Source organism: Chaetura pelagica, unplaced genomic scaffold (genome assembly GCF_000747805.2).
Source record: "Chaetura pelagica isolate M959 unplaced genomic scaffold, ChaPel_1.0 scaffold3, whole genome shotgun sequence".
NCBI lineage: Eukaryota > Metazoa > Chordata > Aves > Apodiformes > Apodidae > Chaetura > Chaetura pelagica.
The window spans coordinates 11,307,325-11,325,227 of record NW_009952974.1 but is presented as its reverse complement, the minus strand read 5'-3'; the positions used below and the strand labels follow the sequence as shown (position 1 = coordinate 11,325,227).

Genomic DNA, 17,903 nt, shown 5'->3' with positions numbered 1-17,903 from the left:
ACTAACTTAAAACTCATGCATCACTTGAAAAAATTGGGCAGGCTGAGGAAAATACCCTTGGAAAAATATTGACTCACATAGGCTAGGGAATTTGGGAATGGATGAAAGGAATTAAATTTCAGGCAAATAATGCTAACAATGCAAGTGAAGTGTAACAAAGTGATTAGTGATGCAACAAGAGACAAATAAAAACCTACAAAGCTGAAATATTAAAACGTCAAGGAACATGTGAAAATCAGGAGGGATGATTTTTATTTAATGCAGGATTTAACCAACACCTCCTGTTATATATTCTAGGGTAAGCTTTGCACAGGAGCATTTCCTAGACAAATTAATACATCCAGAGAACAGGAAGAGCTGAAAGGAGCTATGGTGAATGACAGACGTAGGACAAAGAAGTGTTCTGGATGTTGGAGGCTACATCTTGGCAAAAGCAAAGACAAGATAATGCCAAGACTGGAAAAAAAATAAAAGGATTGAGTAAAAGATAAAAATGAGAAAAAAAAAGGAAGACGAAGACAAGTAAAGCAAAATTCCCAAAGAAAAAATCTCTCTCAAAAACCCCCCAAAACCAGCCCCACATAAGAATATATCTTTTTGGAAAGACTGAAATTTTGTAGCACCTAACAATAAAACTATACAATTTTATCTTCCCTACTTTTTCTGGAGTGCAGAGCTCTCACACAGCTCTATTGAGATCCTTCCAAATGAACATACCAAGAAGTTAAATATTCCTCAAGGGGAGCTCTCAAAGAGCTTTTACTATATGTTTGAGATGAATGAGCATTATTTTCATTTGTGGAGTCTTTAAAAAGTTATAATAGGTCCCGTAAGATTTTAATATCTAATTTGAGGAATAATGACACACACACAAAACACAACCAAAAAGAAAACCCAAGCTAAACAAAAATTTTACAATAAACAAGCTAAGAAGTAAGATGTATTTACACCAGTAAAAATACAGGGTATAACATGGAACACAATTCTTTATTCCAGAATTTCCTCTCAGTAATTAATTATGGGGAACTAAGAGGTGATTATATATGTGTTGACATGACATGAGCCCTCAATTTCAAATAACATATAGAATGGCTACACATAGAAGAAAACTACACTTTCATCAAGTCAAATATCTGGTTTTGTTTCAATGTAAGATGTTTTCCTTTTTTTTTTTCTTCCCCAGACACTTTAAGCAGATGCTGCCTGTAAAAAGTCTGACATGTTTGTACGCTGGCAACAGATCAGGGATCATCAACTTGCCCAATAAAGCTATCTTATTGTGATTCAGAACATCCTTACCCAGCACTTTCCTAACAGGCTGATAAGAGGGAATCTGATATAATCTATACTGTGAATGAAGAAACCTAGAAGACACATTTTGGCTAACGTAACCAAACTAAACTGCATAAAGTCAAATCACTTTAGTCAGCCAGGTAGAAAGATGAAAGATATTACTACTGTTTTTTCCTAATATTCTCAGGGACTGTGACACTGGATACTGAGCCACAGATACCAACTGTCTCAAGAGAAGAAATGTTTCTTTCCTCTGCACCCACAAGCTACTGAAGCAAGGTTGGCACAGACAAAAAAACATATCTACTCTCCTTCCAACAGCACAGAGTAGTATTTTATGTTCTGCCTGGGAGTTTTCCTTGGCATCACAACAGTGAAGAAAACTTGCACCTCCTGGAAGAACTCCTGAGAGAAGATGCAACACCACTGTAATCTAAATGACCTTTCATTATTATAAAATAATCCCAGTGAAATCACTATTAACTCCCTGAATAGTGTAGTTATGAAAATTTATAACCAATGTCTACTCCAATTAATATTTCTTTAATTTTTTTAATGAATTCTAACTTATACCTGTGATAGGAAAGAAATATAAGACAGTAATTGTTAATAGGAAATGTGTAGATGTATCTAGGGGATTATTACCACACTAATAATAAGTAATGATGAAATATACTGTACAGAATTTTAACACTAATAAAACTAGTAACTGTAACAAGCAGATCAGTATCTTTCAAAGCACAGCTCCTTTTCACCAAATATGTTTGCAAATAGTGTGATTACTGGTTATTGCATATTCTGGAAATTACTTCAGAGGGAAAACATACAGGCACTAGGTGACTCTTCATTACAAAAATAAAATAACAAAAGCATATTCTTTACAATCCTAAGGCTAATCTTGCCAGCATGTGACTAGTATCTAAAAAATTCTTCCTTCTTTTTATTCTGCTTCTAACAGTGAGTGAATTAACTTCTTTACAAATATGAACATCAATATTCAATTTCTGCAAAAGGCATTTATTTTTCAATTACATGCCATGGAAGTCTCTGGTACAATGAAATGTATGAGGTGCCTTATTCTGTCTGCAATACCAATCTATGTGAAAGGATTATCTCTTTTAATGCAAAAACCTAATTTAATTTACTTGGCTCAATTCATTACAAGTGATGTGGGCTACTGAACTCCAACATTAACCACAAGTGATGCACTTCTATGATGCTAACTGATGTGGCTTCAACCTGACATAGCACTCCAGACAAAAAAAAGAGCAACTTGCTTCCCCTCCTTTTAATTCCATGCATGACAGATCTGTGTATCATGCTAGGCCATTCTTGACTGGCACAACCACAAGGTGAGGTAGGCTGACTAAGGATGTTTCATAGCCAGGAAGACTAAAGGAATCACCCGCCAATTGTACTCCTCAGGCAGCACTGACTGCAAGCCTTTTGTGAACCTAGACTACAATGCCAAGCTTCCTTCAAGGAAGTAAGATGTGGGAACATGATGCGCCAAGCCCCGTAGGTGAGTCCCAACCCCAAAAACAATGTCGTGCAATTTGCAGTCTCTATGTGCAGTTGCAACACTTGGTATTTGGGGCCAGCAAAAGAAATTTAATGAGGAATTTAATTTTCCTCCTTTCCAGCAGTCAGAGTTTTTAAGACAGTAACTAAGGCTTCATTCACCCGCAGCTATTTCAGAGAGAAAGAAAAATGAAAAAGAAAAGGAAAAATAAAAAAAACCCCACTCTATGAGTTTACACAATTTCAATCTTGAAGGACCACTTTAAAAAGGAAGCAGAAGGCAATTTTACCAGACCCTAAATAGTCTGCTTCCTGCATGCTCACTCAATACTAAACAAGACACTCATGAAATTTCAAGCAGGGAAACCTGCTCTGGTTACCTTGGTGATAAACTAAAGACAAAAATTGCACATAATTGTTGCTGATGTCACTGCTCCCAATTGTTTCCAAGGTTACAGAGTACCTCAAATAATTGTAATGTTTCATTTCTAGACTGTATTGGAAGCCCATTTTCTGTTCTCAGTAAATTGTTTAGTGCAGCAGGTAATCTATCTAAACCTTATCTAATAAGGCATCAGCAGCCTCTCAGCAGCCCCTGGTAATGATGCAGATTTATATGTTGAAAATATAGCTTCCTGGTTCTTTACTGAGCAATCTGACTCCTAGATTATAAAAATTATTTTTATCCTAAGAATCTATTTCCATAAGAAAATATATTAATCAATCGTATAAAAATATCTGAACACTATATGTCTTACTGTGAAGCAATATTACATGTGAATTATCTGCCTGGAAGGAAGTTGTTCTCTTGGGTGAATGGTGGAAAATTGGCTGTTAACTATTTATAACTGACTGATTTTCCTATTGCCTTCAGATTAATTTTAAACACAGAGCACAAGTATTTTGCTGCACTAAAAAAAATCAGCCATGTTACATCTTTTCCATCGCAACCTCCAGTTTACTGTGCACCATAGCATGAATCACCTTAAAAGCCAGTAACTACCATGTGTAAGGATTACTCTGCTACCCTCACAGTATCACTGCCTCATGACAACTACAGACAATCCTGTTAACTATTGTAGTTCTGTCAAGAAACAGGGAGCAGTTCTGAAAATACACAGTGAAACCAATGTATTTTTAGTCTACAATAATAGAAGCAGTATTCTGCAGTTTAGCTCTAGCCCCTAAATCTTACTAAGTTGCATTTCAAATCCTCAATTCTGAAGGAGACAATGGTTAGTAGGTGTCCAACTACCACTTCTCCTCTTGCTGGATGTGTCTTTCATCACTTGACTGCTCTCAGACTGCAGGGCTTGACCTTGTCAGCATTAAATTTTCCACTAGAGTAAAACAAAATGGCACTTACTGTATCCTAGCAGTCTGTTATTACTTATGCAATAGATTTTGAAAAGTAATAATTTACTTTAGAAACTGGTTGACTAAAACAGTTTATGTATATTTAATGCATGAAATGAACTGTACATGGAGCCACTAAAACATGGGGCATCTCAGCTTCTATCTAGAGTACAGAGATGGTCATAGTGCAGCATTGGGAATAAAAGAGAAATCAGAGGTGATTTTTTTTTTGTTTGCTCAGAAAATGGCTGAGAGCTGAGCAGGTTTAGGTTTTTTTGCTGAAATTAGACTATCAATATATCTGAAAAAAAAGATTGCATATGGAAAATCAAATTCTATCTGTACACAACTTATGAAATGGAATAAAAAGAGAAAATTAATGAAAAACAGTTATGAAGCTTTATATAAGTTATGTGATAACTGAGTAGCTAAGGAAAGAAGGGAGGGAAATTGCATCAAATTTATTTAATTTAAGGGCTGACTCTCTTTTGTAATATTTTACTGCTTTCTCAAATATATTATAATGTGGTAGGGTATTGGGGAACAGACCTCATTTTGCTATGACATGGCTGCTAACTGCATACACTGCAATTTTTAGGTCTACTGCCAGACTCAAAATACTAGTTATCCATATGTACTTGGTATGGTCTTAGACACAAACAGCTCTCTGCTTTTTAGACACAGATGATGTAATGAAGGCAACACTACTATGAGCCACTCATTACTCAGTTCAACCCCAGCACAACAAATCTATTTAACTCTGATAAACAGACTTCAGGATGCATATGACTTCTACCACTTCATATATAGGTTAGGAAATAGTTAGTGATTAGTAACTCCTATACATCTTTTTAAGGGCAGAGTTCCTGCCCCAGTGCTTTTGGCACTGTTGCAAACTGTGATACGTGTGATAGCAATAACATTAAAACATCCTGTAGCACAAAACTCCTTCCCCATAGAATAAATGTTTTGCCAGATTATACAAACAAAATGCCAGGACATTCATCCATCACTAGCAGTGTACTCCAGGGATCAATATGGAGTCTAGTCCTATTCAACAGATTCATTAACTGTCTGGATGATGGGGCAGAGTGCACCCTCAGCAACCATGTTGCAACCTGGGAGGAGTTGCTGAACACCCTGTGCAGTTGTGCTCACATCCAGAGGAAAGGAACCTCAGTAGGCTAGAGAAAACTCATGAAGTTCAGCAAAGGGAAGTGCAAAGTCCTGCACCAGTATATGCTGGGGGCTGAAGACCTGCAAAGCAGCTTTGCACAAAAGGACTGAGGGGCCCTGGTGGGCACCAAGTTGAATGTGAGCCAGCAAGGTGCCCTTGCAGTACAGATTTTTATTGTGGGTGTCCCCAGTAGGCTGAAGAAGACGATCCTTCTCCTCTACTCAGCACTGGTGAGGCAACACCTGGAGTACTGTGTCCAGTTCTGGGTTTCCCATCATCAGAGAGATACAGAGCTACTGGAAACAGTTCATTGAAAGATCACTAAGATTGATAAAGGGACAGAAGCACTTCTCACATAAGGAAAGGCTGAGACAGGTGGGAGTGTTTAGCACAGAGAAGAGAAAGCTCAGATTGGATACTATCAAGATATATAAATATATAAAGGGAAAATGTAAAGAAGACTGAGCCACGCTCATTTCAGTGTTGCTCAGTGAGAGGGCAAGAGGTGATAGGCACACACTGAAAAACAGGAGGTGCTGCCTGAACACTAGGAAACACGTTTTCACTATGCAGGTGTCAGAAGATTGGAACAGGTTGCCCAGAGAGGTTGTGGAATCACCATCCTTGGAGATACTCAAAAGCTGTCTGGACATGGTCCCGGACAGCCTGCTACAGGTGACCCAGGTTGAGCAGGAGGGTTGGACAAGATTATTTCTAAAAGTCCATTCCAACCTCAGCCATTCTGTGATTCTGTGGAATATGTAGCTGAGCACAGACACTTACTGACATTTTAAAAATCACATCAATGGTTCACTTTCTGTGAAATCAGTGACCCTGAACTCTTTGGAAAAATCAAACATGGATTGGAGACTAAAAGAATTTTAACAGAAATAAAACAAAGAAGTACTTTGGGAAACTCCACTAGCTACCTAATACTATATTTAGGGAGCTAAATAATTTTGAAAATCTAGTAATATTTGACTTTTTCAAGATTATATGAGGAGTCTGTAAACTCCTGAAGAACTAGCAGTGGTCTGCCCAAGCCTCAGTCATTCATCTGTATTCTTTTCCGCCTACAGATAGACTCTATCCTTGAATTGTTTTGCTATTCATATACCAAATGAAGGAGGATCCTGATCAGGACCTTGTATTTCTGCTGATTAGGTATTTCCACAGTACTCTTAGATGTAACGTGTCACATCAGATTTTTAGTTTATGGGATTTTCTATAAAAATACAATCCCAAAGTAATGGAAGTCCAATGTATCAGACAATAAAATAACTTCTAAAAGTAAAATTACTCCTCAGACAAGTATATATAGCTCTTATGGATATCATTATGCACTACCCATAACCACAGAGAGAATGAGATGTTTTGAAGTAGTTTAGTCACAATACTAGAGCTGCATTTCACATTCCTATTAAGAAATAATCAATACTGTTCTCTGAAACTTGTATACCTGCTGTCAAATCATTCATCATAAGACTATACTAAGCACGTTCCTTTTGTTACTTTAAACACTTAATTTTAAATAACTACAATTACATTAATTCTTTTGGCTTTTGTTTCACAAAAGCAATCAAATCTAAGCTTTACTGTCCTACAACATATTTCTTCGCTGTTCCAAGCAACATCAGCAAAAGTGTATGCTACATGATATAGCAGTATCATGTCAGTGCCAATGCAGGTGGCAAAATTACAGAAAAAGTTGGTAAAGCAGGCTGCAATATGAAAGGCTGCATTAGAAAATACTGATATTTAAATGTTGCCTCCAAAAAACAATGTGCCTACAACAGTTCTTACCCGTTCAGATGGATGAAATTACCTGTAGTACACCAAGTGCTCCACACAACATACAACAAAACAAAATGAAGGCATAAATATTTTTGCTCCCCTACCTCATACGAGTGGCCCACAGTCACACTGTCTAATGAAGTGAAACAGGTCTATCCTCTCTCTTGACATGATCAAACCTTAAAAATTACAGTAACTGAGTATACTCTTAAAGAACTTCTTCAGAGATCATTACCAACATTAAAGATGAAGAGTATGTTTGCACAGAAAGTACAAAGATAATTACACCACTTATCTGCAAACTACTGGAAAGCTGAAGCCGTGATGTAGTAGGATTTGGAGACACCAGGTTTGGTTCTACTAGGGCAAGGTCAGCTCCTGAAGCAGTCAAGCATCACTAAATTCAAACTAATAAGCACTCCCATGAGCTTTAGTTCTCAGCAGAATACAACACAGGTGAAGAACTACATATTTCAAAGAGAACTCACAAGCTCAACTCCATCCCTGGCTATTTAACACAAATTAATGAAGCATAATAATTTTAAATTAAATTTCATTTAATTCTCAGGTTTTGTGGGTTATAAAATTAAATAACCATTTCTTATCACCAATTAGGGTTTTTTTTAAAGTTCCTTCTACTGCTTTCAGAAGAGCAACACCTGAGTGATGCAGACATGAAAGGACAATATGGTTTAGTTTCTGTTAGTGATAGCTCCCAGTGTAACCTAGAAAATTGCTTTTAATTTACCATCTCTCTGTAAACAGGATTGTAGAGAGCCAGATCCTGAAACACAGGATCTTTGCAACATGATCCAAAATCCTCACTTTGCACTGGTATGTAGATCCACCCTTTCTGGATTACAATATTTTTCTCTTTGCCACACTAATTTTCAAAGCCATAACTTTTAAAAATTCCAAATCACTGCTACCTGGAGAGATAGTACTCATATGATGTAATATTTCTCAGAAGATACAACCGTTTGAAGAATTTATGGAGCTATTTTACTTTAAAAAGCTTAGGTGTAATGCTAATCTTTTACTTCGTAATATTTTGCCAAAACAGACATACCTAAGTAGTGGCAGCAGATGGAAGAGGTTAAAAGTATCAACTCCCAAATTACCAACTTTGTAGGCCACCTTCCCTTCATAATTTAGACCCTTCTGTTGGAGATTTGAAAATATATTCTAGACAGATGACATGTTAACAGAATCATTTCATGGTTCAGTGTCTTCGCAGTATGATTTATTTCTATCTCTAGGCACTGGAAGCCCCTCTTCATGAGATTTATGAGTTAGATCCAAGAATTCATTTTGATGAGGGAGAACGTGTGCATCATTGCAAAACAGACATTAAGATTTGCTCTATGATAATGCCTCCTTCTCATTAGCAGTTTTAAGAATAAGCTTCATGCATCGTAGTTGTTTCCAAGCCACTGCACATTCATACAATAAAATGTTCATGAATGAAAGAGGTTTTTAAGATATGCATTAGTCCATGAACTTGTATCTCCTTCTCTTCAAAATCTACATAATACATAGAGAAATGAGGTCCAGAAGGCTAGTGTCTAATGAAACATCTAACTTAAAGATTAACTGCCATTTTCGCCTTCACTCTGCTTTTGCTATCAGACAGTTGCTGCCAACACTGCATTTTCTGTAGGACAAGAAAAGTTGTTGACTAGTGTAAGATGCTTAAGCATCTGGCCCACAGCTCAGGCCGTACTATAAAAGTTTGAAGTTAATACTTACATGCACTAAAAAACACAGTGTTTTCAAAACTGTTCAGCATCCAGCATCTCCTCCTGTGAACCACTGGTCAAGTTTTCAGGGAAGTGTAGCACAGTGGTATCACTTACTTTTTAAGCTCAACTTGAGACACTCAGTGAATTCTGAGGGTTCACCTGCTCTCTGGAATTCAGCTATTTTGTTGAGATAAATTAAATCTCTAATCACATTTTATGCTGTTCAACTCAATTAAAGGAAACCTTTTTACCTTTCTGTTCAAACAGAGACTTCTGTAGCTGCAAAACAATTCTAGATGTGAGAAACAGTGTAAGTGTGTCTGATTCAGGACACAGATCAATGTCAGTTCACCAGTGCACGTATGTCGCTCATTTCACAATGCAGGCAGTTTGTACTTACAATTTAAAACACAGTAAAAATGGAGGACAGGGAGCAACACATCTGTTTGCAGGTTTTCAACTATTGCTATTTATCTAATAAAAGCATTTATGGGCCTTTCATTAGAATCTTCATTAAAAAATCATTACCCTGAACAAGATGGAAAAGATCTTCAAATAATAAAGGATACATCATGTTCTTAATTTAGAAAGGCACAAAAATCAAACAGGACAGTTGCTGCTCATGTTGGAGGTGGAGGAGACAAAGAGAGAGATAGAGAGACACGACTGAGGCTTTACTATCTACAATGTCCTATTAAGTACTATCTTCAAACAAAACACTTCCATCAGACAGGATCCTGAGCAGAAACAAAAGTTTTTTAATCTTTTTCCAGCAATCCTGAAAGGACAGAGATGTGAAAACTATGAAATAAAAACAGTTACAAAAGTACAAAGAACTAATGCAGAATGTGAAAATCTAACAGTGTAGGATGTGCGGTTAACGTTAACTTTTCACATTTTCCTGTTAAATTTTGAAGTAAAAAACTAATCATTGACTTGTGTTCTACACAAGAAGACATCTCCAAAGATCTTGGAAGTATGTAGATGCTGTGACTTGCTAGTACAAAATCATTCATGCAATTGTTGATTCAAACCCTACAAAGTCAGAGTAAAGACTCACTGATTTCAATTACACTAATTTAAGACTAAAAGCTATCTCCATAGTTCATAAAGATGAAAATCAAGGCCAAGGCCAATGGCACAATTATTGGTTGTCTCTAGAAAAAATCCAACAACTAAACTGTCATCAAAGCTTAATTACTTTGTTTACTACTTAGAAATGGAAGAATTCTTTAGACACATACAGAGAGATTTCTGTATTTTGCTTTGGCATTTTCACCATTACTAACATTTTATGCACGTTACCAAGAGCAGATTATTCAGTGCTTCATAACAAAACTTGAAAGCTATTGCCAACTTTTCTGTTAATGTAAAGAAATCAGCAGCATACAGAAGAGAGTATAAATAGAAATGTCTGGATCAACTGAGGTCAAGAATGTAAGAGAAAAGGTAAATAATTCCTAATAACTCTCTGAATTATGTCCCAAGTGTCATTTACTGTGAATAGCAATTTCACCTCTTCTCCAAACTAAAGTCAAATCAGCCCAATCAAAGAAAATTGTCCTGGGAGAACACATACAGAAAACAGATATATATAATAAATCAAAAGCCCATCACATTTACTGCCCACTATTCACAGTAGGTTTTTAATACTTTCAGATAAAATGAAGCTTGACTGTAGGGTACCACAGTCACACTGTACTGTGCAAGACACCTCGATGTCACTTGGTGTTAGTGCATTTAGTACATTTAGCAATAGCTGAAACCTGATTTGCCAGTTTCACATCAAACGACAAGAAACCACAGCTGAAAGAGGAGCTGTCATCAGCAAATTTAATTGTGTATGTCTCTGTCAGAAGTACAGGTCAGTAGTATCAGAGTATAGTGCACACACAAGGCTGAAGTTACATTGCTACTAAACACAGGTCTTGACACTACCTCCAGAAGCCCAGAATCAGAAGTGTTTACCTTAGTATTCAGGTGCATTGTACTCCAATATTAATGTGGTTTGATCAGCAAATTGCAGTTGTGACATAATTTTGGAAACTGCTAACCTCCTGCTATTGGCTATTTTCTACATGAAAGCAAAATCTAGCTGAATGAGTTCTTTCTCCCTATATCCCTCAGGAGGAGTAAACTTCAGTGCTGTCACTATCTGTGAACTGAGGGCTGTCAGCTGAGTGAGCCCTTCCTCCATCTCACCAGATGCGCAAATGTACATCTTGATTTAAACGATGAGTGGAGCAAAGTCCATGCAGGGAAAGCTTAGGCAAGCAGCCTCCTAAAGAAAGCAGGAGGTGGCAGGCACTAGTGGTTACCACCCCTCAGGTAAGACAAGAATGTGAGCTGCATGAACACTCTGCCCCTCATTCATTCTATTCAATTTGATTATGGGTATTAGCAGAGCAGTTTTAAGGCACAGAGATCCTGGTGCAGAGGACAAAAGCCTCTGAAGATGTGAAAAGTGCTAGTCTAGTTATGAAACTGGATTCCAGAGTCTGACTACAGTGTCACTGAGACAAAAAATAGGGCTGAAAGTTTTGGCTCAAATGCACAATGCATGCAGAGAAAGTCTTGGGCAAGAAACTGAAAGTAAAGAAAAAAAAAAAAAAGGAAAAAAAAAAAAAAAGCAGGGTTCCTTTTCATTGGATCTTACAATGGCATTAAGTCATGCTGAGGGGAAACAGGAATTGACTGTACTTTTCCTCTTCTCATAAGGCAATTAAGTGTTAGCAAATAAAGCTATCAAGTGGCACACAAGAGAGCTCTTCCAATAAAACATAGTTATTCTGTAGGCTTTGCTACTAAATGTTATAGTAGGTGCGAATTTGTACTGGATAAATTCTGAGATGATACTCAAGGATACTAACTACCTAAACATTACAAAATGGCTTAACATTTGCATTTATAACTTCAGGCACAGATATAATGAAAGCAGAAAGTGTAAAGACCACTGAGCTCAGAGGATTTTGGGCAGCCTCAGAAGGTGAGCTTCAATGCATCCATACATTACTGCTTGAGCATTCAACAGACAATGCTTGCAAGACCCACTGAAAATGCTGTTTAAAATACGTGAATTGCAGCGTAAGTATCAGGATCTGCACTAAGATTACTTATTAACTGTCGAACCACTGTAAGAAGGGAATGCACCTTTTAGTCATACATACTACCCTCTGAATTGAGTTCATACAAGTACCAGGGAAGAAGCTCTATCTCCTATACCCCTTTATGCCATCCAGCAGTCATCATATTCCACTTTATCTGAGTGCACAGTTGCCAGCAGGGTTATTGCTCATAAAATGCAAAGCAGAGGAAAACTCGCAACTTAAAAATTTCTACTGTTCTATTTAGAAACATACTTACTATTTAATTAACCAGATAGGTACTTAATCTTTCTTGCATTCAGAGATCCAACAGCAAATAGAGAGAGAAATATAAATCAAAGACTCTACATGCCCTATTCTATGCATCTTCCTATTGTTGTTACTTCTGTTATGGCTTCTGTTATTTTAAACTGTTTTGAGCATTGATAAAAATTTGTAGATAGTGCATTAGTAATCTGAAGCATCTCTTACTGCCTTAATTGCCAGGACCTGTTATACACTTGTGTAAAGGCAACAAGATGAACTGCTGCTTCAGTATGAATAATTTTGGAAAGAGTGGTGGCAATCTATGTCTGAGCTGGGTAGGAGGAGATAACTCTATGACACAGAACCCAGCACAACTGCATCTGCATATAAATAGACTTAATCAGAAATGCAAATTGCAATCACAAGAAATTTTAAAAGCCTATGATAACTGTGCAGATAACAAAAGGTCAAACACTTGCATTGCTGAAGGTTTTAAACTGTTATCAGTCAGTGGTGATTCTTTATGAGCAAAATGTGGAAGAGACAAGTATATGCCAGCCTACCTAATCAATGGTGGACAAATTCTCTCTATATTTCCTCTATTACTACAACTGCTTAGTTGTTAAACTCTATACTACACTGTCAAGCTCATCTTAACTTATTCAGGAAGACTGAAAATAAAATGAAAACAAAACCAGACAGCATTAAATAATACAGTCAATTTACATGACTACACACAGAGGGAATTTCTATCCCTTTTTCACAACCATGTATAACAATCCAAATCTTTACACTTTAACTTCCTTGGATAAATGAAAACAGAAATTATGATTACTGTTTGCTGAAACTGCTCCACTGCTTCATAGCATTGCCAAAATTGTGTGGTTTTCTTCCACAGTAAAACAAACCTAAGACTGCAGGGGATTAATATTTAAAAATGTCATTCCAGAGTTACAAATGTTGTCTTCTTCCTTATTTGAAGCAAATATTTTCATCAACAGTAGCTAAGAAAAGTATTTTTGAAAGGAGGTACCTTGATATTAGATACGTTTATATTCTAAGATAAGAATAAATCGATACATACATTTTTATAATTTCAAGGCATTCTAAATATAAAATATTGCAGAAGTCAGGCTGAAAAAAATTATTTAACATTAAAGCTTTTTAATGTATTTTTCTATGATAGCTACTTAGGATTTGAAGCACAAATATTTATCAAACATTCAGTTCTTGCTTTTGAATAAACTAGTGAGTGAAGAGAGCCATCTAGTGCCATACCTTGGAATTTTAAAAAGAGTTTTCACCGGATGCATGTCAAATAAAGGAGGGTCTCCATCCCCCAGTTCAATAGCTGTTATTCCCAAGGACCACACGTCACATCGAGCATCATATGAGTAGTCATACTGTTGTTCACAAGCAATGACCTATCAGAAAACAGCAGAGAAAACAAATCTTTAACCTAATGTACAATTCATGCCGTGCTAGTGTGGAATGAAAACTATTTTCTGAGTCATGTCTACAGTTCTATGTAGCTTTCAAATCCCTATCTTTGCTTGTATAACCCAGTTAGAAAAAAACCCACAAAAAGTAAATCGGAACTTCTGGGTTTGTTTTCTTTAAAAACAATCTCTCTATTTTTAAAAACACATTAAACTCCATGGGATGCTTCAAATATATACACAAAGAACATCACTATTAAATTCTGGTTTTGAAAGTACTTCTTAGACAAACATATCACAATAGCAGAGAACCCTATTGATGTTATTCTTATTGACTTCTAGGACTATTCATGAGGATAGACTGACTTGCACAGATGTTTTTTAGATAAGAATATTCCATCAGTCATTTCTGCCAACTTTTTTTTCCTTTTTTTTACTTTGTCTCGACTGATAGTTAAAAAAAAATTAATAATTTAATTAACTTACCATGTACCTTCTCAGAGAAAACTGAAATCAACAGGAATCTCTTCACCGACATCAGAACTGTTTTACATCGCAAACGTGATGCTTGATGCATGCTTCTAGCTAACCCACTGCTTGCATTCTAATTATAAGCTAACTATTCATATAAATTGAGAACAATTCTGCATCTAAACATGAGATTCAAACTAAACTTTAAATTTAGCCCTTATATTTGCAAAGGGATGAGAAAAAAAAATCTGAGGTTTCACTGCCTTTTATTCTATCATGATTTAGAATCGTATCTCAAGTTTGTCTTCCCAAATCTTGTCAATTAGATCAGCTGCTTTGAAAATCCCCAACATATTGCCAGTATCAGCTTCCAAGATTTTTCTCGTAATTTATAGTTACTACTTTGTACTTCAGATAAACAGGACTTCTGACAGCATGTCCTAGGTAGGCTGCATGTATATTCTAGAATACTTTTTTTTTTCTTTACTTCTGAGTTCCTTTGTTAGGATTTCCATTTGGGACAACACTTCACAGAGAAGCCAACGTGCAAGTCAGCACCCCAGGTAGCTGCTGGCAGAGAAACACACACAGCCTGCTGTTAAGAAAACCTTTCCTGGAGAAGCTGCTGTATCCAGCTAAACCTCTTGGCTACTTTCTCCCCAAGCCGCACCTAAATGTGGCATTCCCGCCTCTGGTAGAGATCCTATTCAAGAGGTCCACAGGACCTGTCCATCTTTTTCTCTGGGACTCCTGACTCCATCATACAGCACCCGTCATTTATTTTATAAGAACCAGGGATGTAGAACATACTAGTTAAAATAAGACCAAAATGGGTTTGGGTTTTGCACTTGTTTTTGTTTGTGGGTTTTTTGTAGTAAAGTTGGACATGAGTTAATTCCTTTGCCATATGCAAAGAGTTCAGTTATTTTCCTAGAGAAAAACAGTCCAGAAAAAGTAAGACCTTCCCTGAATTTTCTATCAGTGTTTTGACAAGTGTTGAGATGTTTCTCTTCCTCATTTTTTCTGGGTTATTATGCCAAATAAATTTATTTTCAAACCCTACTGATAGTGGTATCTCTCCTTTATTGTTGTAATGTCAAAGAATCTTCTGATAGAGTATTAGACTACTGTTTCTCAACTATTGTCTGAGAAACACTGGTGATCTCTAAGACATGATTAAGTGGTCAGCAAAACTTGACTGAAAACCATCTGAGGAAAACATACATGCACATTCCCCCACACATCCATTACTAAATAAACAGAATAGGGAAAAATGAAAGTAAGCACTGTAAAAAAAGAGCTCAGGGATTTTCCTCTTCAAGTTGGAGGGGCAGAGTTTTGTTAGCTAATACAGTATTTTTCAAAGCTGTCACACAAGGATGATTTTCCCATCTCCCTTCTCTTTAACAGAATGTCTTCAGCGAAAGCTCTGCGATATTTCTTAGTTCTTCAAAGAGTTCACTACAGCCTTGATCTCATCCCAGAGATCCCACTATCTCTTCAAAAGTAGGAGTTTTACTGTGCAGTAGATAAGATTCTATACAACTAAAGCAGGGCACTTAAAACCACTACCTTTATTTCAGAGGCCTATATGATAATTTGAAAGAGGCTGTACTTGGTGTTGGCTGGAGTTACCTCCAATACTGGCACTCTAAACAAGGGGAAATAAACACTATCAGATTCTCCTTCACTCTAATATCAGAGCATGCAGTGGTTCTTATAGAAAAATCTTTGCCTTCATCTGCAGTCTTTTTGTTTCAAAAAACACAGTCAGCGAACCATGCAACCCAGTATGTTATAGATAGTTGGCTTGCCTGTAGTAAGATAGGCCTCACAGAAAACATACAGAATTAGCTGCTCTTCTGACACCCAGTACACAGCATGTATACTAATTTAATGGTCACTTTGGTTTGAAACAAGTTTACAATTTCTGTAGAATTTATTATTAGAATCTTACCAACTTATGTACCACTTAGAGAGACACAAGTGCCACTAATTTTAATTTTCACAGCAGGAATTTTAAATTTTACAGCTTTTTTCTTGGTGAAAGGTACATATTGGCAGTTTGCTTTATGTATTTGCTATCAGACAACACTGCCTTGAAATGTGAAGAAAGAGTTCTCTCAGTCATAATTTACAATGTAATTCCTTAGGAATGCCCCAGTCCTGTTTTGCCTTGGAAACTACTGCTCCCTGAAGAGCAAAAATCTCTAAAAGCCAAATATAAAAAAGAAAAATACTTAATCTTTTATTATGTTCCTGTCTTTATTGCGAACGCAGAGACACTTCTTTTTGTCCTTTTTGGTTGGAGTTTTGGAGCTGAGAGTGCCTTTCAGCACTGCTGATGTCTGCTCTGCCTGGTGGGCCATGAAGACAGAGAGCCCAGAAGAAATTAGCTGAAACTTACAAAAATGCTGCTTCTTTCTCAATCGTATGCAAAGACCTCACCACATCTGTACCTGCTTTATGTCCTGCAAAGCCCTGCCCTGCCTGTACAAGCAAAAAAAGAAGAGACAGTTTGCTTTGACAATATGTTCATGCCAAAGGTTCAGGGGGTGATGTATTTAATTTTGAGATTTGCCAGTAAATACTACAGAAATAAGCACCAAGTCCTTCACTTCAGCTTGGGCTGGCTATGTGCATGCAGTGGCACAGGTTGCTAAGGAGACTGGCTGCTACCTTTTGCATTAGCTGTAAATTCATCACAACTTCAGCCATACTGCTGTAGGATAGAAAAAAATTACACAGAGAAACACACAACACGATGGTAGCTCTCAACACTGATTGTTCGGAGAGTCACACTGGGATGGGGTGAGGTGGGAGGAAATTCACTGGTCTGGCAAAGACAGCACAAACACATCAGCCACACTAACTGGAGGGAATTTAGTGAAGCCAGTAATTAGGTATTCTGTGTGACTTACCACTTCTACAGAAAAACAAAACTTCAGAGACACAAAAGATGATTCACAACCTGACAAAAAGATCTTATATTTGAGGATATAATTCTACTTGTTCTAAAATAAATGCAAAGAGATTTCTTTGAACTTTGGTAAGCCCATAAGTAGATGAGTGGATTTAAAAGGGGGAAAACAGGTAACACACAGAACTAGGTCATGTTTGTACAGTGGTCATACTGACCTGTGGGTACAGGGAAATATATACATATGTTTAGGTGAGGCAAAATACATCAAACCCTCTTAAGTTTATCCAGAATTACTAGAACTGAATTTTCAATTTGCCTCAGTATATACAGCACACGTATAAAATACAGCTGCAAGCACACAATACCAAGAATAGTAATACACATGTGCTACCTGGAGATGACTGCTACATAATTAGCACTGGTGACCCACCCGCAGCAGGGAGTCTGGAGTTAAAAAGGCTGATGCTCCTGAAGAAAAGCAGTGCTGTACTCAGCTGACGTAGCTAACTAAGCAGCTTATGAGGTGTGTGAGCACAATGCTGAAAAGCACTGCGTACGTAAAATGAATGTCGCACAAAATTGTTGCCCTTGCTGCAAGGAGAACAAAATTGCTAGCTATGCAAGTCAAATGAAATAAACCAAGTGAACTTCTGTGCCCCATCTGACTCTGTGAAACCCAACTTAATTTATCTACACAGGAAATATAATGTTAAATATTCTTCTAAGTCCTATGATCTGAAAAATTTAAAAAAGTCTTTCAAGATAGCATTTAGCAGCACTGGGGACACTGAATTACCAAAGTGATAGCTATCTATCCCTCTCTCACATCCTCTTTCC

The 17,903-nt window shown here is 37.0% G+C and overlaps 1 protein-coding gene across 1 annotated transcript in view; it reads right to left on the bottom strand.

Moving 5' to 3' along the window:
• Positions 1 to 17,903, bottom strand: part of MYO3B (myosin IIIB) — a 101,493-nt gene that overhangs the window by 69,263 nt on the left and 14,327 nt on the right. The window contains exon 7 of the mRNA XM_009996303.1: positions 13,512 to 13,657. Within this exon, the coding sequence (XP_009994605.1) occupies positions 13,512 to 13,657 (146 nt within the window). The remainder of the gene's footprint in view (positions 1 to 13,511; positions 13,658 to 17,903) is intronic.